At 56.5% G+C, this 20,275-nt stretch overlaps 1 protein-coding gene across 1 annotated transcript; it reads right to left on the bottom strand.

Annotated features, from left to right (window-relative positions):
• Window positions 1-1,979: 1,979 nt before the first annotated feature.
• Window positions 1,980-20,118, bottom strand: NPHP4 (nephrocystin 4). Its single transcript, XM_062614517.1, has 29 exons — window positions 20,013-20,118; window positions 19,561-19,736; window positions 19,097-19,228; window positions 17,341-17,513; window positions 16,967-17,031; window positions 16,556-16,711; window positions 16,310-16,446; window positions 15,676-15,842; window positions 15,467-15,593; window positions 13,537-13,719; window positions 13,119-13,248; window positions 10,963-11,009; window positions 10,147-10,361; window positions 9,851-10,042; window positions 9,052-9,239; window positions 8,300-8,460; window positions 7,728-7,908; window positions 6,720-6,809; window positions 6,390-6,637; window positions 6,086-6,312; window positions 5,803-5,992; window positions 5,572-5,655; window positions 5,327-5,483; window positions 4,962-5,047; window positions 4,342-4,427; window positions 3,770-3,941; window positions 3,109-3,288; window positions 2,214-2,357; window positions 1,980-2,125 (listed from the first exon to the last, which is right to left on the bottom strand). Exons 1-29 carry the CDS (start codon window positions 20,026-20,028, stop codon window positions 1,985-1,987), a joined length of 4,251 nt encoding a protein of 1,416 aa, XP_062470501.1. The 5' UTR covers window positions 20,029-20,118; the 3' UTR covers window positions 1,980-1,984.
• Window positions 20,119-20,275: the final 157 nt, after the last annotated feature.

The following is a 20,275-nucleotide window of genomic DNA, read 5'->3' as shown; positions in this document are numbered from 1 at the left end:
CCGGGCACCTTCCCAGCCCTACCTGCCATAGCCAAGGCTCATGGGCAGGTTGCAGAAGCCTTTGCTCTACCCTGCAAGTGCCACTTCCAAATGCATCCATCGCCTTTCAATTTGGCAGAGGCTCCAAGTACTCATTTCAGCTAATAAAGATACTCCGTAATGTCATGTTACAAGGCTGGCTGGCTCCCAGCAAATATTATGTGAGCCTTTGTTTAATTAGAGGCGGCTCAGGCAGTTGCAATTTCATTTTCTTAATAGGAAAAATCAGCTGGATATAAAGGTTTGGGCTGGAGCCATCACCCCCTGCACCTCAGGAACCTGCTGCCCAGCTGCAGCAGGAGCTTCTGCACCCACCTCCCTTTCTCCCATCTATTTCTAGTTGCCCTTTATCAGTGGCCCTGTTTGGCACCACTGGGCCAGCCCAGCCTGCTCCTGTCTCCCCAGCTCCAAACACAGCCCCGGAACTTGTTTGTTCTGAGGATCAGTAAAGTTCAGCTCCTGCAGTAAAGTTCAGCACAACAGCTCCTGCCTGGGTACGGGAATGAATGCTGATGGGTTTCCCATGCCCTGCTCAGGATGGGAAGGGCCAGTGCTGGTTGGTAAAGCTCATGGAGAGAAAGCTGGCTGGGGAGGGAGCAGGAACCACCCCAGTGCATCCACCCCATCCACCTCTTCACAGCACAGTGGCACAGCTGCCAGCACCCCTCAAGGTCCCCAGCATCCCTCAAGGTCCCCAGCAGATGTCTCCAAGCAATAGCCACAAACCCCACCAAGAAACAGATGTGGGGTGAGCCAAAGCAGGAATGGAACCAGAGTCATGGAAAGGGTTCCAAGGGCACCCAAAGCACCTGCATGATGCAAAGAGCTCCAACTCAGCAACCCACCCTGACCCCCATCAAAGAGCTGAGTTAAAGAGCCACTTCCTCATCTTTTCTTCCCTGGGCATGCCGGTGAGGAGATGGGAGCAGATTTCCAGGGTGAATTAACTGTATCATTACAAGAATCCAAATGTATTGCTAACATGAATAAAACGGGAAGAGAACAAGGAGCTGCCACCAGTGAGGAGAGCCAGGGCCCACCAGCACATCATTTACTGGGGCTCAGGCAGCACCAGCTCCTTCACAAGCCTCAAGCAATATCACTGTATGAAAACAGAATGAGGATTATCCAGTTAATCTACTGCCACAACCCAACTCGGGGCCTCTCAGTGCCGCAGACAGAGCAATCCCTTGCAAAAGATCAGCTGTCATTTGCCATCAGGCAGAGGAACGCTGCAATGACTTCATCAGGGCTCCTCACGCACCAGCCTTAGACCCATGGAGCCTTAAGGGGGCTTAGCCAGGGTGTGATAGGGGCACAGCAAGGGCCAGAGACACACCCCCCCCCTCTTTTGGCCTTGGCTCCTTGTTTTCTCACCTCTTGGTGTTTCCTCCACAGCCTGGACTTTATTCCCCCCACCACTCCCATCCAAAGTCCCTGCACTGACCCACAGGATGCTCCAGGCAAATGAGGGGGATCCAGGGGCCCCCCAGCACTCCCCACCGTGGGACTGGTGCCACTGCAGCAGTCGCCTCTGCAGGATGGGGACTCCAAAGGCTTCCACCTCCCACGGAAGAAGACGCTGCCACGCTCTGCCGCGCTGCACAGCAAGTTTAATTGAGGAAGGATGAGTAAAAAAATACCCCAAACTCCAGCAAACGGCCTCAGTGCATACAAAACTCACTGCAGAATATAAAATACTTTAAAAATACCCCGCAGACACAAATCTGCAAACTTTTTACATTAAAAAAAAAAAAGAAAAAAAAAGAGATTCCAAAAATGCCTAAAACCGTAGTAACACTTGACAAAAATAAAGCCATCCTGTGTGGTAACAAACACATTCGCTCTCCCTGCTTTGTGTGGATGGAGCCACGTGGCACCACCAGCGCTCAATGGCAATGCCTGGGGATGCCGGTGCCCTCGTGGCTTGAAGAGGGGACCAGGCTCACTGGTAGAGCACCTTCACGCAGAAGGTCTCCTCATTCTTGTCCTCGTGGTCATTGATGTGAATCAGGATCTCCTCCTCAGCCGGGCTCTGGCTGGGGCAGAAGCGCAAGCCGATGGTGTACACCTCGCCACCGGCGACCTGCGGGACACAGCGCCCTGCACCACAGCATGCACTGCACGGCCCCGCGGGGTGAGGGCAGGGGGCTGGCAAGGCGGGGGGCACGTACCTCAAAGGAGTCCTCCTTGAACTGCAGCAGGTCGGGCCGGTTGGTGCACAGGAAGTAGAGCCTGCGCGAGGGGTAGGGGTTGGTGTAGGTGATGCGCTTGTTGCAGCCTCTGCCACCTCCTGCAGGCAGCGAGATCTCAAACACCTGCGGGACGAACACAAACCGTAGCAGGAGCAGCACAGAGGGAACCCCAATACAACCCCGGGGAGCTGCCTCCCATGCCAGCACACCATGGAGAGTGTTCTGGAGCACACATCCCCTCCTCTCCCCTTCCACACCTCGCATCTGCCTCTGCCAGCAGGTACCAAGAAACCACCTCCAAGCAGAAGCATCCTCCTCACGCTGCTGCTGGCACCGCTGTACTCAGAGGAGCAATTACAAGCCCGACTGACCAAGGGCCAGGGAGCACCTGGGTCCTGGCAGCTCATTCTCTAGCTCATTAATGGGTGTCCATGGGCAGAGCAGTGGAGCTCCCTCAGATAACCCTGCAGCACTTGGCCATGTGCTGGGGCATCAGTTCAAACTGATCTGAGCCCCCCCCGGTCCTGAGGGTTCCATGAAAATGTTTTAAAGGAACACGTTACCAGGAATCTGATTTTCCAGCTTTGAGGCAAGGCCTCGTGGAAAGCAGCAGGCTGCAACTTTCAACTCACAACCAGAGATACTGACCAGCTGATGGGACTGCCTTCCGAACAGCCCAAAACACACTGTACCAGGGATCTGGGTGAGAGTATACAAGCACACCGGGGCTAAACATGTCCTCAGGGTGACAAGCACCAAAACACCCATAACGGAAAGGGAGGGAGAAGCAGGAGCCTGCTCTGGGTTATCAGCCAGACTGCGACTGCTGGTCCAGCTCTATCCCCATCTTTTCCCACCATGAGACTGGCTGTACCTTGGAGATGAGGGGCTGCCTGCAGGCCAGGCAGAGCAGCCACGAGGACACCAGCTGGTGGGACTCCACGTCCACCAGGTTGAGGTAGACGAACCTGCTGCCGGCCCTCCGCGGCCTCACACCGACATACAGGTCCTGGATGCCATTGGCAGGGAGAAGGAAGGCACCATCCGGATCCACCTGCAGAAACCAACATGGGGTTGGTCTATCACACTACATCCAGCTTGGATCATAAACGAGATCCCATTGCTCTGAACTTTCCTATGTGACTACACCACAACTGGCTCTGTGTTGGGAAGGATGGGAGCTGGCCAAGGAAAGCCAGCTCCATCCCAGCCTGGGGACTCCCTCCCCTCCCAGGCTTCCCCAGGGAGACTTTTCCTTTTGTTTATAGGACAGTGCTGGAGGGTTTGTGCCTTTTATTATTCACACCCGCAATTAGGAATCCTATAGAAATTGTTAGTCTTGACAGTCTCATTAACGCAGATAATCTGCCCTCTGGGCATTCCTGCCCATGATCCTACACATGACAGCCCTAATCAAAAGATAATTATCACAAACACTTTGCCGCAGTAGGTTATTCGTCATTCCAAGCCGGCTGGCTCCCCCCCGCTTCCCAGAGGGAATTCCATGGCCTGGCACAGGCCAGCTCCAGGGTTACCTCCAGCTCCTGCGGGTGGGAGGTGAAGGCTTGCACCCTGCGCGGTGCCGGCGTGCCCCGGAGCAGCAGCGAGAGGCGGGTGAGCTGCCCGGTTGTGCAGCTCACATCCAGGCGCTGCAGGGAGTGCAGGTAGAACTGCCAGATCTGGATGGGTGCTGCCAGCCACGGGTCCCTGTGGCCGAGACACAGAGAGGGGCTTAGAGCAAGCAGTGAGCTTCCTCGAAGGAAACCGGTTCAGTCCCACCCGTTCCTAAAGCATTGCCCAAGGATGGTGCAGAAGGCACTTGTCTGCATGATGAGGATGCACTGGCCAGAGAGCGATTAGGGGAAAAGAGAACCTGAGCTGCAAACATTTCAGGAAGCCTCCTGCCCAGCCTCTGCAATCATAGGATCACAGAATCAGAGTGGTTTAGGTTGAAGGGACCTTAAAGCTCATTCAGTTCCAATCCCTGCCACAGGCAGGGGCACCTTCCACTAGAGCAGCTTGCTCCAACCTGGCCTTGAACACTGCCAGGAACGGGAGGGCAGTGGAAGCTACCCGTTTCTCACCTTTTTGGGGTTCTGGTACTTACGTGTAAATAGCGACAAAGAACTTCTTGATCTGCGGGCTTGGTCCTCCAGCTACTTTTAAGAAGATGTCCTGTGGCTCCCCAGGCCCCTGCATGCAGAAAGCAGAGCATCATCCCAACCTCACCATCATCCCACTAACCAGAGCTCCGGGGCTTCCCTCCCATCAGGGAAACCCGCTACTGAACGCAGATGCTGTCTGCATCTCATTAAACCAAGTTATCAAGTTATTATAGAGCTTGGCTGAGCTCTTCCAATATTTTTAATTACAAAAGAGGACACAAACAACTATCGCATTCCAGGTCTGCATCTGTAATCAAATTTTGGCAAAATTTCCCCAAGTTTTCTAACAAGCCATAATCCAATTCCCATCCTAATGGGTGTCAGGCAATCAGCAACCACCCTCCATCACCATCTGCAAAGACTGTGCCCACGTTCAGTTTCCCTTCCTAACCCCCCCCCCCCCAAGCTGCAAAGCAAGCCCAGGAAGCCCATGCTGCATGTTCCAAAGCAGGGGCTGCACATCAGCATCCCTGCACGGGTGCAAGGCACTTCCCTGCCAACAAAACCAACCCGCAGCGGGAGGACACAAAGCACAGGACCAATGCCAAAGCAGAACCAGTACCATGGGTTTGGTTTCACAAATGATGTCTGGGTCACTGCAGCGGACATACATCTCAGGCTCCCCACCCTGCATCCCCACTGGTGTGCCTGTGGAGAGACCCAGAGATGAAGCTATATTCAGCACTTTGTGCTTGCTACCCTGCACCCCATGCAGCCATAGACCTGGACCCCTTACGCTGTAACCCTCTCAGTGTATGGCTGTACTGGTACAGAGAACTGGGTATAAAATTAATGCTGGCAGGTGGATAAAGAGCAAGCAAGGAGCCCAAGGAAGCACCCACGTGCTCTCTGGATGCTCATGCACCTTACTGCCACATCCCTATGAGCCAGGGGTGGTAGCTTAACAACAAAGAGCCACAGGCTCACCGGGGAGGGTGTGCCAGGGGGGCAGCCGAATGGTCTTCTTCAGGAAGGTGAGCTCGGGGTGGTAGAAGCGGAAGGTCTGGTCCACCACATGGGGCTGCGGCTCCACCTTCACCCGCAGCAGCGCGATGGGCTTCCCCCCTCTCACCTGGAAGGAAACCTGTCCCAGAGGGCGGAAGGAGAAGGATGGAGTTCTGCAGGAGTGATGCTCCTTCTCCTGCACAGCCCCTTTCCCCCGGCTCCCTCACCTGGATGTGCTTTGTCTGCCCGGCTCCACTTTTCCCTAGGGAACGGATGGCTGTGTCAGCACCGGCACCCAGCCCTGCTGGTCCCTGCGGGGTACAAGAGCGGATTGCCTCGGGATGCAGCACTGCCATAGCTGCACAGTGCTACCTGAGACAGAACCACTGCACAGGAAAACACAGCCAAGGGAAACACTTCCTACCAGGAACAGCTCAGAAGGGCGCTCAGCACCTAACCTGTGCTGCCACGACAGCAGGGTCTGCACAGAAGGTCTGGTATTTAAAGGGGATGCGAACAGTCTCGTTGGGGCGCAGGTAGACCTGAGGCCTGAGGTCATCACGGAGGTGGAACATCTCCTCCTCCACCGGTGTAACGCTCTTGGTCAGCTCCTTGAAGTGCCGCCATTCCCTTGGGTCCAGTATGACACTGGGGCAGCGAGTGGCAGAGGTGCTGGTGAGGAGCCAGTGTCACCCTGGCATCACCCCACACACAGAGAGGAGACCCCGCTTTGGCCCCCACCTGAGCTCAGGGTGGTCAACCTCGATGGTCACAGTGTGCTGGATGCCATAGGGGTTCTTCAGGGTGAACTCAAAGAACTCAGCTGTCCCCAGCACAGCGTGCACGGTGCGGGTGACGGTGATGGCCTGGCTGAGCATCTGGGAAATGCTCTCGCCCTTGGTGTGCTCCCGGTAGGCGTCGATGATCTGCAGGTCCCGCGCGTGCCGGGCACGCTGCTCCGGCCAGCCCTGCTGGGGAGGGAGGGAGGGAACCATAAACCCGGTGCCACCGCAGCATCCCCAGCCCCTGGGGTCCCTCTCCTCACCGTGAGCTGCGGCGTCCTCCCACCACCAGCATCCTCCTGCTGCCGCACCAGCGCCATGCGCCGCAGCTTGCGCCGGCGGGCGGCCGCGGCCTCGCTGGGTGCTGCTGGAGGGGCCACCCTTGCCTCCGGCCAGCGGCTGCGCAGCACGGCCGCCAGCTCCCCATCCACATCCACCAGCCTCCGTGCCCGAGACACCCGCCCGCCTGCGGGCAGACAGCACCATGGCACCATGAGGGACCCCTGCGATGCTGCAGGGGCATGGAGGGGAGCAACAGAGAGGGGCAAAGCGCTGGCACTGACTGTGCCGACCCAAACCCACCCAGGACTCACCGTTGGCAGCGCCATCCGGCATGGGCACGATGCGGGAGCGGGACAGCAGCGGGGATGGCAGCTGTCCTGGGGTGTCCTCGCATGAGTGACCTGCCACAAGCAGAGATGAGGTGAGCAGAAACCATCTGGTTCTCACTGTTACCCTCACTGCAGCCCTGTAACGGGTTAAAGCAGGAGCAAACTCTGGTTGCCAGCGATGCTCTGTGAGCCCAGCAGTGCTCCCTCCAGAGCAGGTACCACCGTGCAGCCCAGAGACAGAGCAGCATCAGCACAGTGCCATCCACAAAGGCCATGCCAAGCAGAGCTGGACAAAGCTCTAAATCTGACAGGTATTTCCCCAGCCAACAAATGCCATCACCATCCTTCAGGTGCTTTTGAATCCTGCTTTTAACAACAGCATTTTGAAATTAACAGAAGAGGATGCAGGGAAAAACAACCAACCACCAAAGCGTGGCTGCTGCCCTGCTGCAGCATCTTTGCTTCCTCTCTTTCTTTCACGGGGTGCGAACTAAACCTCTCCCTGGGTTTGGATCTCAGATTCTCCTTCCCAGGAGCTTATCATCCCTTTGCAGGCAAGTATGGAAATGACGATTTCAGGTATCTTCTAATGGAGCTAATCTTTCTTCAGAAGATAAGATTTTAGTCACCGCACATTTATAGGACAGGGAATTAAATATATAAAATAGAAGCAGCCAGCAGGTTCTGGGAAGACTAACGCTCTTACAAGCGTGGTTTTCCATCAGGTACAGCCATGTATACAGCACGCTTCTCCCTCACCCCATGCTGCTTGCTAGCACCTAAACACATGGCATTGTGCCCGCACCACCAGCCTCCCCACAGCCTTGTGCCAGCACTTGTAAGCCGAGCAGGGACCACAGGCACAACCAGGAGCATTATGGCCCTGCCCATGGCACTATGCTGATGCTGGGACAGGAGTTACCCAGCAAGGGACACATGCCACCGGTGCAGCATTCAAGCCTTTTGGCTGTGTGAGCAGCAGGCTCTTACCAACATTGGCCAGGCAGAGGTGGAGGCGGCCCCTCACCACCACATGCACACCGAGGGGCCGCAGGGCACCATGCCGGAGAGCCTCCTGGCCCATCACCGTTGCATCTGGCTCATACTCGGTCGTGGCCACCTCCAGCTCATGGTGTGTCCTGACTGCTCCTCGGCCCTGGCGCAGGAGGGGCTGAGGACAACGGGTAATGAGTTAGTGGGGAGGTCTGCGGGGTTAAGGGGTCTGGGTAGGGATGTCTCCATGTCCTAGGTCTGGGGTTTCAGCCCTAGGATACTGCAGGAGCTCCAGAGAAGTCAGAAAATTAACGTCCTGCCATCACTTTCAAGGTAAAGATGACAAATTCTGCAATCAGGGGCTTGTCAGGCTGACATCAGTCTCAGTTACACAGAGGAGCTGACAGCAACTCGATTACTAAAGACGCGAGGGAAATGCAACAGCATCTCAACACAGGACCAAAGGAAAAGTCAGGCTCTTCCTTAACACCCCTGCACGCTAAGGAGAGGGTCTCCAACATCAGCAGTCCTGAAGGCTTATGGGCAAAGACCTCCAGTTTAACCAATACCTCCAGTTTAACAGCAGCAGACCCAACGAGGAGCAGGGAGTCTCCATCCCAGATGTCCACCTGGAGGCTGTGCTCAGCCAGGTACCGCAGGAACCAGCGCTGCTCCCCGGCACGCAGGAAAGCAGGATCCACCATGTACTTCAGCTGCAAGCCCGGCAGTCCTGCGAGACACGGCATCGCCATGGACACGGAGCTTCCTTGGGCACATCAGCTGGGACACAGGGGCTCTTCTGCTCTGGGGAACCTGGGTGTCACACACCCCATCTCCTCTGCTTAATGAACCCGCTGGTCAATCAGCAAGGTCCAAGGTCCCCTGGGATTGGCACCCTCCCACAAACACATGGTGTGCACAGACTCCCCCTCTCATGGCCATTAACAGCCCCACATGGAGAAAGAGCTTCATCAGCCACAAGTGCCTACGGTGTCCCTTGGGACCAGAATGGAACAAGACACAAAGAAACAAAGAAAAGCTTTCAGCCAGGAGGATCAGAGCTGCTCACTCTGAGCAGAGCAGAGCTCATGTGCTGCCTTTCTTATCGAAGGAACTCAGTCACCAGAGCCAGCAGCCTCAGGATGCTGACTGCACCCCCAGCACCTACCAGGGCTTTACTTCCAACACAGGACATTCGGAATGCTGGTGTATTAGCAAAGGTTTGCTATTAAAGCAGACACCAGCCCATTCCTCAGCCCAGGGACAAGCCCAAATCTGACTGATGAAGAGGAGCAGCCACATACTACAAACCAGAGCTTACCAGTGCTGGGGGTCCCATCCTTGTTCACCCGGACAAGGAGCTGTGCTGGCACAGCCAGCCCGGAGCCTGGCCCCCCTTCCATGCTGACCAGCTGCAGCCGTGGTGTGGTGACGGGTGGGAAGCGGTAGAACTGGAATGTGAGGAAGATGGTCCTTGGCCACGTCCACTCCACACTGCCCCGAGCATCCCTTGAGGAGAGAATGGGGTGGGTTAGTTCATGGCACGGCACTGCCTCCCCATCACAAGCTCTTTGTGTGTTTGGCACACACGCAGAGGTAAAAGAACAAGAGATGATTGGCAGCATCACAAGTATTGGGACTCCTTTGAAGACAGGCATACGGTTTGCCTTGCCTTTCCAAAAAGCTTTGTAATTCCAGCTGTCTCCTGACATATGCTACGACACAGGAGCCCAGCAAAGACAACGCTTTACCTTCACACAGCATGCTGCCATGCACAGGAAAACCACAAGTGCAGCTTTATCCAGCCAAAGCCACCCCGTAGGTGCCAACATTCTCAATTCCATCTGCATTTATGGAGAAGCCCTGCATTAAGCAGCTTTTACACCACATTGTGGCTAACGGACACAGCCGAAGGAACTGGAGTATGATTTAAGAGAGTCCAGGAAGGACAAGAACATCGTCAAGGACGAGAGCTCTCCAGGGCTCTGCCTCCATGGCAGCTGCTGGAGGAAGCAGCTCCTTGCAAGGACTTCTGTTCAAGGAGGGAAATGGCCTGGGTGGGAAGGACGCTTCCCCCTGGGATCTGCCCACAGGAGGCACGAGCAGCGCTGCCACCCCACCTGCCAAAAGCCAGGAACTGCAGGATTATCTCATTCCCTTGCAGAGGGTCGGCTTCCTCCAGCTGCAGGCTCAAACTCGCCGGGTCCGCCGGCTCTGAGATCTCCACCGGCTCCTGGTTGTGGTCCAGGATCTCCGGGAAGCCGGCAGCGTGCAGGCGCGCCAGGGAGGCACGGGACAGCACCGTGTGGGAGCTGATGGAGAAACAAGGGTGAGCTGTGCAGAGGCAGACGCAGGGGACCCCAATGGGCTGGGCAATGGGGGCACAGGAGCACAGGGGAGGGACAGCGAGCATCACCTGCCTGCCTGCAGCCCCACGGCAGCAATGGGCACCTGCAGCGGGGTGAAGGGCAGCGCCTGCAACTGGTCCCCAGCGCAGTGCCCCGGGTCTGGCAGGCTCAGGTCAGCCTCCAGGTGAGTGATGCCACCGTCGCACCGGGAGCCACGGGCCGGTGGCACCAGGGACCGGCGCCCAGCCCGTGGTGGGGACACTGACAGCTGGGACACCGATAGCTGGGGAGGAGAGCAGAGAGAATGAGAGCCCTGCATTGGCCCCTCTATGGTAAAGCAGCTCTTCTGTGCCGAGAAGCAGGACAGCTTGGTCGCCGGAGGGTTTGCACCTCTGCTTCCTCTTCAGCTGCTGCGCCCTCCCTGGCAAATAGATGAGAAAATGCAGCAGGAAGCTCAAACTGCTTAATGCGGACTCACAAAGCATTTCATTTCATCAAAAAATACTTGTGTGCATTGATCCCTGCATCAAGATACAAGACAAAAAAGGCATAAAGAGGGATCTCTGTATTCACAGCTCTCCTTAAATCCCAGCAGCTCCACAAGAAGTCATGCATCACTGTCACCATGTACCGGGGAGTAAGAGTACCCAGCAAATCTGGGCTGACACAAACCAGAACTGCCTTTACAGGTACATCTGGGGCATGAAAAGAGCTCAGGGAACCTTGCCCAGCATGTAGGCAGGATCTGTTTTGCTGCCCTGGAGGAGGTGGATTTGAGCAGGATGTTTAGTGCCTCCTGGCTGCAGGAGCCAGGGAAGAGGATGGGACCGGGAGCACATCCCCTGGGAACGCCGTGACCCACCACCTGTGTCCATGGCACTTACCCCCGGTCCCCGTGGGGAGGCCACCGTCGTCGGCAGAGCCACCAGACCTGCAGAGAGGGACAGGACTGATGCTCAAATGAACCCTCTGTCACTGCTGTCCCCTCCACCACCAAGCACCCCTCAATCTCCCACCAGCCTATCTGAATGTCGGGGGTGAAGCCAGCTCAGCGAGGCAGCCAGCATCGCTCAGCCACTGCTTTGACTTATTTTTCCAATAACCCTGTTGCCTGCAGGGGTAAGTAGCATATTTCCAGATCCATCCATTATTTTGCTGGGAATTAGGCTAACTCTGCTGCAAAAGGCAGCCAGCTCCAGCATCCCCAGACGGTGCCGCAGCTCCCTGCGGCCACGCGGCGCTGCCTAAGCTGGATGCTTAATGAGACGTGAAAGTTTGAAGATACTTTAAGGTTTTCATTGCTCCTCTGTTTTCTTGTCACTCTCTTCAGCCTTTTGTGCCCCAGAATGGTACAAGCACCATCGTGTTTGGATTTGCTCAGCTCGTGTGCCAGCGCAACAGAGCTCTCTCTGCCGTGGGCCCTTCAGAGCGGACCGGGGACACAGATGTTCCATCTCTGCATCCATGTGATGCAGAGACCTCATTTTGCTTCCACTACTGTGTGTATTCCAGCTATCTCATGCTGACTGCTGTGCAAAGGAAACCACCCTGCCTTCCTTGCATCTACAATAGTGGTTTCCTTCCATGAGGATGGCTTGGGTCAGTGTTCAGAGACGACGGACAGATCCATCAGCACCACCTGCAGCTGAGCTGATGGATGATGTGCTTGGCCTCCCCTGGCCAAAGGGGCCAGATGGCAGCATGTTTTCCAACAGAGCTCTACAAAAATGTTCACCAAACGCTCCTCCAGCAGTTCGGGGTGCAGGCTGGCTCTCACGTGTGGCCACTCACCTCATGGGATCACCACTGTACTTCCCAGTGCCACCTATCCCCAGAGACAGGAAAACACCTCTCAGCTCATCCCCTAGAATCACCTTACCAGAGCATCTCCCCACACTGGGCACCCCATCCCTGCTCCAGCACGCTCTCCCCAGGCTGGAGCACATGAGCCCAGTGCTGGGCTGGAAGCACACTGGTTCCTCACACTGCAACTCCCCATCCTGGCCACTGCCAGCTGAAAGGTGTCCAGGAAAACCTTTCAAACAGCACCAGGAAGGCACCAGCAGCAATGCCACAGGGAGCCTAAAGCACAGCCCCAGACCCCTTCACTTCACCTGAAGCTTTCTGCTCTAGAGCCCCTTACACCAGCAAACCCGGCTCCTCACCAGCGGGAAGCCAGCACTGCCTGCAGCAAAGCCATGGTGCCACTCTGCCATCTCGTGGAAGGCACGGCAGCACCAGGGCTGGCATGGGAACAGACATCCATGCGCCAGCATCGCCCCGACCCGTGGGCTGGCACCGCCTGCTCACCGGGAGCTGGATAAACCCATAAATGTGTTTAAGCACCGCCGGGTACCTGGAGCTTCACAGCAAGACCTGTGTGGGAAGCAGAGCAGCAGCAATGCTGCAGAAAGGGAAGTTGGTTTCCCATCGGTCACAACAGGCAGGATTACATGGAAAGAAGCCAGAGAGGATTTCCAGGAGGCCAGACTCAGCTCCATGCCCAAACCCACACCAACGGCAGGTTTCTCTCCAACACAGCCAGCAGACCTGGCACCCCGGCACCAGGGATAGATGCACTCCTGCACACACACACACACACACACACACCCCCATCCAGCTTTCCCTGGAAAGGCACTGGCAGCACCATGAGATGGTTTCTTCCCCTCACCCTGTAACTCACATTTCTCCTATCCTCATGTCTGAAGGGACTCTGAGTCCAGATGGATGAAAGCAGCACTGCCAGAGAGCAACTGCTGCACCCATCCAGCTCTTCCAGGTGCTGGGAACATGAGCCTAAACGCCATCAGAGTGACCCAGAACGGGAGCAGGCTGAGGATCCTGCACATGGAGCAGCACTACTCCCACAGGGGACACTGGCAAGTTAAAGGGAGAGCTGAAGGCAACTCAGTGGGATCTTGGTTCCTCCTGGTAATTCACAAGCTGCTCGCTGCCCCTCGCTGGGGCCGTGTTCCCCCCCCGAGCAGACACCAGCACCACACTCTGCGTTTTAAATGTCAGCGATCTGGAAAACACTCACTCGGCGACGGCGTGGGAGGCTTCTCCAACTCGTCCCTGTGCTTGCATTGGCTCTCTGCAGCAGTTACAACGTGTTCTTCCCAATCCGTGGAAACACGGAATCGGACAGTCCCGGACTCCACGTGCTTCCCCTGAACCTGGGAGTTAAACACTTCTTACAGTACGTCTGCAGGAACTGAAGTCAAGCAGCACTGGACACCCAGTGCACTTCCACCAGTGTAGAGCTCGTGAGCAAGGGGGGCGAGCAAGGGGGGCGAGCAAGGGGGGCGAGCAAGGGGGGGCAATCTTCCTTCCATCCCTCTCCACCCATCCCCAGACATGCAGGGAGCTGCCTGGGCACTTACCAAGGTCTTGGCAAAGAGCCCCCCTCACACCAAGCCTGCCCAAGCCCCATCAGCACCCCCAGATCCATCCCTCACCTTGCAGGAGCTCCTGCTGCCCGGCGGGGCGCGGTACACCAAGGTTTGGCAGGGGCCGCGGCGGGCACCACCGCGCAGGGGCAGCGCCACGTCCGCCTCACCAGCAGCCAGCTCAGGGCTCCAGAGAGCCCAGCGCACGGAGCGCATGTCGGCTGCCTCACCGCGAGCACTGCCAGCCAGGGCCTGCGGAACACACGGAGCCCGGTGAGCAACGGGCACCCCCAGTTGCCTCTAGGATGGAGGAAGCAGGGTCTCACCTCCAGCCACGTCTTCCCACCCCGCAGAACCCGCTCCCCGTCAACCCATCCTGGAGACATTCTGCTTTCCAGCACCTTCTCTTCTTGCACCTATTTCCCCCCCCAATACAACTGCATCTTTCTGCTCCCATCCCTTTCAGGCTCCCAGGAGGACCAGGAGTGCTTCTCTGATGGAGAGGGATGTGGATCCATACAGGTTTGCTTCTGTCCCCTCTGCCAGCAGAACTGGTGCCCTCCTATGTGATTTCACCTCTGACACCTGACCACAAACTCAGGGCATGCAGGTATGAATCCCCCTTTCTCCCTGTAAGCCCTATGCCACCCTACCCCATGGGTGCTCTGGTTTTCCTTGCACTTACCCCCTTTACCCAGCCCGCTGCTGATGTTATTCCCTCCCTGCAGGCACCCACACCCCAAGTAATCCTATCTCACCCCTGCACCCACAAGGCACTACACCTCTAGGTTATGGATCACCACAGAATCATGCTGCTACAAGGTAAAAGCACAATAGGATGCTTTTCAAAACCAGCAGGGTTTTCAGCCCTTGCAGGTATTTAGCACACATAAGCTGAGACAGAGCCATCAGTACCAAAGGGCTCTAATCCCCCACCTCAAGCATACTGCATTAAGGGATATATTTGAGCCCCCCATTCCTGGCAGACGGGAAAGGCAGCGTAAAGGCTTCCACTTACCACAGCCTCCCCTCAAACCAAAGGAGAGGTGCAGGAGAGAACCGAGAGGTCTTTGCCAGCACCTGCAATCACCCTCATAGCCTGCTAATTATAGCACTGAGGACAAGGGGATCAGCTCCACACCAGCCTTGGGATTAACTGCTCTGCCCACGGCACACAACTGCAGCTGCAGCCCCAAATCCCTGTGGGGGCCTCGGCTCTCAGCTTCCTAAAGGAGCTGAGCCCAACACAGAACTTCCAACAGCAAACCTCAGCTCCTCCTTCCTGCCTCGACCCAAATCCCTCTGGCCTGACACGTGTTCCACTTTGTAAAACCCATTTGTCCCCCAAGAGAGGTCACTTCCTGCAGTGAGCATCTTAGCAGGGACATCAGTGAATCCTAACCCACAGCCATGGATTCAGTGGCACCAAGGAGGCGATGGCTCCGACAGCAAAGGGGCTCTGGAGGGCACACTTGAACAGCTCTTTAAGCTGGGTTTAGCCTCCAGCAAGGTTACAATACACGTTAATGATCGGTAAGTAGGCATTAACGAGCCTGGCCTCTGCAGTCAATACAGAGGCTTTGTCTGGCTTTAACATGCAGAGAACCTCAGGCTGAAGCTCAGGGGTTAACTTCTTCTCAGCAGAAATGCTAAATTGTAAAGAAAATCCTTTTTTAAATTAAAAAAAAAAGCTGAAATGTTCCGAATTAGCTTCCCAGAACATGATGGGACTGCTGCAGGCCACATTTCTCCATATACACGGCGGAGAAATGGATCCACATGTAATTAAAATGATTCAACAGCCCATTTGCAGGATATTTGCTGCAGAAAGCACCTGGATACTTTGCAGGGCCGTTTGTCAGGCAGCAGGAGCTGCAGTGTCCTGAGGCTGCAGGGTGCCAAAACAAGGGCAGAGGATGGAGTTCCTCAATGGGGATTCACTCCCCAGCAGCATATCTCCAGCTTTAATACAGGATGAAGTGCACACACTCTGCCCTACCTTCCCACCGGCTCTCCCCGCGCTGCAGAAGACATATTCCAGCTGGAAGCAGATCCCGAAGGCCGGGTGAGGCACCAGCTCACTGAGGTGGATGCGGCTCCTCAGCACCAGGGCTTGACCTGCACCCCTGCGCCAGGATGGAGAGGAACTGTGGGCAATGCACGAGGCAGGAGGGAAGCAGCACAAGCAGTGGATGGCCTCCCCCTTACCTGGCTCCGGAGCTGGGCACCCCCGTGCAGCCACCCCGTGCTGCCTCTGCCTCCGGCACCAGCACAGCCACCTGCGGTGCCTGGACGAAGCGCAGCCCGTTGTGGACACCGACGTGCAGCCGCCGCTCCCGAACCACCATCCCATCGCCATCCGGAGCGGCGTTAGCCTGCGACAGGCAGGCTCTCAGCTGGGGTAGTGAGGAGGCACAGCATCCCTCCCCAGGCCGCCCACAGCCAGGAAATTCAGGCAACCTGTCGGAAACTCAGAGCAGGATCCACCCCCATGGTGGCTGATGAATATGAAAATCGTTCATCTTTATGGCAAATAAAGGATCTGGCCAGCGGTCCTGTTCCTAAAGAGACACACTCAGTGCGCTCTGCATCTTGTCTTTGCATTTCCCCAAACTCAAGTTCTGCTTATTAGTGCCTGGATGTTCAAAACAAAGCCTACAGAGAGCACCTGTGTGCTCAGCCAGCAGTAAAGCAAGGAGAAGGCTTGTACAGCAAAGAAAATCAGGGACTTTAAGCAAAACAAATACCTTTTAGCTGAACCTTTCCACTCCACCCATAAATGAAGCACCAGCTTCACTGCTCGTGCATCAGGCTTTCCCCTGATTAACTGCACCAGCAGTACCTGCAGCAAGCGATCGCTGTTCAGCAAGTCCAGCAGCTCCTCCTCAAACTCCTCCAGGGAAGGGTACAGACAGACAGACAGCCTCTCCAGATAGCAGGTCACCGGCTTCATCAGCTGGGGCTTCTGCAAGCAGCCACCTGAAAAGACAAGGTGGTGGCCACAGGTTACGCTGTGGCCAGGGAGATGTCACCAGGATGAGGGGGGCACCAGAGCCAAAAGCAGCAGGGAAAGGGAAGGAGCCCTTACTCGTGTCTCCGCACACTGGCAGCAAGCCGGGAATGTTCTGCAGCCCAGACACTGGAAGGTTTTCAGGGAGGAGGTGAGATATCATCTCCAGGGGTTGGTGGGGCTTCAGGGTGTACTGCAGGTGGCTCTTCTCCATCACCGTCAGGTATTTGTTCTCTGAAGAAAAGAAAACATCCCAAAATGATCAAAGGTGTGGAGACAGCCTCACAGCACCACTGCTGAAGTTATTATCCAGGAATACACATGCTGGGAGCAAAGGAAAACCTGGGTTTGCCCAGCCAGGCTTTTCCTACCTAGCAGTAAGGCAAGTCCACTTAGCACTACATATGGACCACATGTAATATCAACACTCATGTGGGTAAGAGAGGCCACCAAGAAAGGAGCAAGGCACCACATCCTGCTGCTGCTTACTTTCCATGGGCTCCTGAAAGCGTGGGTGCAGCAAGGCACGGGGCGTCCCATGGTACAGCTTCAGCCTGAAAGCAAAGAGCACACAGTCCGTAAATCCACCCTGAAGCACACCTCCCTCTTCCACAATGCCTCTGCTCACAGTCAGAGGCCACCTGCCTACTCTGCACCCGTGCTGAAACCCTGTCCTTTAAGGATAGGGCATCAGTGACAAACCCATTGCTGCTTCTCCATCAGTGAAGAACTCCAGGTTTCTAAATGCTGGCTTTGTTTCTGTAGCCCCAGGACCACCCTTCCTCCCCTCAAAGCAGCCATGCACGTTGCCACCCCGATGCCCAGCATCCCCCATCACGCAGCAGCAAGGCAATGACACCTACACTTTGTCCTTGGTGGCCAGGTCCTTCACCTCCGGCCCGCTGCCGAACAGAGGGATGACTCCAAAGCCACAGGAGAGATGCTGAGAGCTCCCATCCTCTTTCTTGGTTGTTGCCACCACTTCCACAACAGCAGCAATGCCAGGGTGGTTCAAGGAGGTGTGGAAGTAAATGGTCTGGGGTGGGAAAGGAGAGAGAAAGGGTACTGCAGAGCTGGTGGAGCCTGCTGCAGAGCAATGCCTGTGGCATTGGGACAGCCAACAGCATAACCAGAACATCCACTAAAACTTCTAGAGAGAAGCTCATGGCAAATGACCCCAGATCTCAACCCCCTTAAACCCCAAACATCATCAACTTTTGTTTTCCCTCCTTTTTTTTGTTGCTAACACCCATTTTCCAGAGTAACTCACAGGCTGCAGAGCCAGGAAAAGCAGGGCAAGCCCCACACCAGGGCAGCCAAAGGAGTCAGAATACCCCAACCCAGTGTGGGGAGCAGAGACAGGGGTGGCCTGGACCTGCAGGCAGGAGGGGACAGGACACAGGTCACCTCCTCAGGACAAGATTTAAGGCTAGGTTCTTCTTTCTATTAAAGACTCATTACCGCAGTGTCCCAGGGAAAACGTTTTACCGTAATCACCGGCTGTCAGGAAAGGATAACGGAGAGAGACATTACCCCATCAACCCAGGGAAATAAATCGCTATTCTATTATCTTTTATTGCAAAACACCGCAATAATGACCTCTGGTTGCAGAGCCAGGGAGCCCTTGCAGCAGCTCCGCTGTAAAACCAAGCTCGCTGTCCCCCCTGTCAGCATCAACAGTGGCTTGTGACAGCACGGTCCTCTCCTCTAAACCCCACCAGGGTCACCCTGACCTGCCCTGGTTTTTCTCCATCCCTCTTCAAAAAAGCAGGGGTCAGAGGAGAACTAAAGCACTTGGGGAAGAAATGCACACGTCAATGCCTCTCAGATACTGCTACTGGCATAAATAAACGAAGGAACACAGCACTAACCCATGCTGCACCTCACCTGCAGCACTGGGGAGGTGGGGTCTCCCCGATAAGGGGCACCCCCGTTTGCCGCTGTCAGCGGCATCACTGGATGAGTTTGGTTCCTAGGTAAGGAGAGGGAAGCGCTGTGCCAGAGGGTGGCTGCGCCTTCCCTTCCTTCCCACTCGTGAGCAAACACTGCTCTCTGCTGCCAGCCCTGAGCGCAGCAGGCAGCACGGGGCCGCACACCGCGGCTCCCGGGCTGCCCTGGAAGCAGCCCAAGACCTCAGCTTCCCCGTTCCAGCAAACGCTTAATAAAGCTTTCCATTAAACAACGCTTAATAAAGCTTTCCATCACATAAAGCTTAATAAAGAGTTCCATTAAAACTTAATAATTGGGCAGTGTCTGGGTGCAACCTGGGCAAAGGATTGGGTAGTGCCAGGAAGGAAAATGGGTTGGTTCCATTGCCTGCATGCAGAACAAATCACTGCAAAGAATCAGCAGCAGACAAGGGGCAGAGCCTGTGCATGCTTCACGCTGTGTTTGAAAGACTCCTGGCTACAGCATGCTGATAGTGGGACCCCAGAGCTCCACACTGAAGAGGGAAACCAGCATCAAAGCAGAGCAGCTCTGGCCTCAACTCCAGCAAAAGCAACTTTTCCCTTCATGCATTAAAAACCTCCCTCCATGGACCCTGCTCCTGCAGCTCCATCCATTCCCTGATGGATTGCTGCCCATTCCCAGGTCTGCTGGAGCTTCCCCTGCACTCACCTCATTGAACACCGCCTTGGCCAGGCACGATGGGGCAGCACGGGCAACTCGAAGGCTGCTCCTCCAGGTCCTGCCGAAGAAGTGGTGGTAGGTGGCATCGAAGAGGGAAAGGCGCAGCTGGTACTCAGCTCCCTGCAAGGCACGACAGGATCAGCCCCACTGCAGAACACCCATCTCAGCATGCCCAATCTGCAGAACATGCTTTGTTAACAGCAGGGAGGGGGAACAAATAATTCACTTTTAAAGTGTCATACAGAGGTTTTAGCTTAAAAACAAGACTGGTTTGGGTTGAAGGGACCTTAAAGCTCATCCAGCTCCAACCCCTGCCACTGGAGCAGCTTGCTCCGAGCCCCTGTGTCCAACCTGGCCTTGAGCACTGCCAGGGATGGGGCAGCCGCAGCTCCTCTGCGCAGGGCACTCACCTATGCTATAATTAAGGCCGATTAATGACGGCTCACACGTACCTGGCTGAGGGCGGCCCCTTCGAGGTGCCTCAGGACGCAGCAGAAGGGCACGGGGCGCGCCGGGGGCACCCTCCTGCGCCGGCCGTGCGGCGGCACCGCGAGGCTCTGCCGGAACACCCGCTCCCAGTGGCTGCACCGCGGGGGCCCTGTCCCCGCCGGCATCCCCGGGGCCGAGCCTGGGTAAGGGAGGAGGGAAGGAACCGGGAGCTGCGGGAACGCGGGAGCACCGCAGCCCAACGAGGCCCCGCGTGGGCACGTGCAGGGCCGGGCACACCTTCACACCCGCGCCAACCGGGGCACCGCGACCGGCCCGGGGCCCACCGCGAATAAGGACGGAGCGGGGTGGAGCGGAGCGGGCACTCCGGTGTGGTGGGGTCCGGTCCGGTGGGGTCCGGCCCTGCCCGCTCCGCTCCGCTCCGCACCACCCGCGGGATCGGGCCCAGCGCACTCACCGCGCCCTGACGCCATCTTCTCGGGCCCGACCAACCCCGCGCCGGCCCGGGGGGGGAACCAGAGGGCTCACCGCCGCTCACTACCCCGCCACCCCTGCTCCCGCGCCCTTCCTCCGGTGTGCACCGAAGAGGAGCACCAGCGGTGTGATGGCGGAGCGGCGCGGAGCTCGGCGGCGGCGGCGAAACGGCGGCGGCAGCGCAGGCCGTGTCCCCCCCCCATCGCGAGGGTGGTCTCGCCCGACTCAGCATCGGGTTACTAGGGC

This window comes from Pezoporus occidentalis, unplaced genomic scaffold (genome assembly GCF_034315485.1).
Source record: "Pezoporus occidentalis ecotype Australia unplaced genomic scaffold, CSIRO_AGI_Poc_V1 ctg176, whole genome shotgun sequence".
Lineage (NCBI taxonomy): Eukaryota > Metazoa > Chordata > Aves > Psittaciformes > Psittacidae > Pezoporus > Pezoporus occidentalis.
This window is presented reverse-complemented; position numbering and strand designations above follow the sequence as displayed.

Coding starts and splice junctions, on each gene's coding strand:
- NPHP4 (XM_062614517.1), bottom strand. Junction 15,594..15,675: donor GTGCCCAGCTCCGGAGCCAG/GTAAGGGGGAGG, acceptor ATCCTGGCGCAG/GGGTGCAGGTCAAGCCCTGG. Junction 2,126..2,213: donor TCAAGGAGGACTCCTTTGAG/GTACGTGCCCCC, acceptor TGTGTCCCGCAG/GTCGCCGGTGGCGAGGTGTA.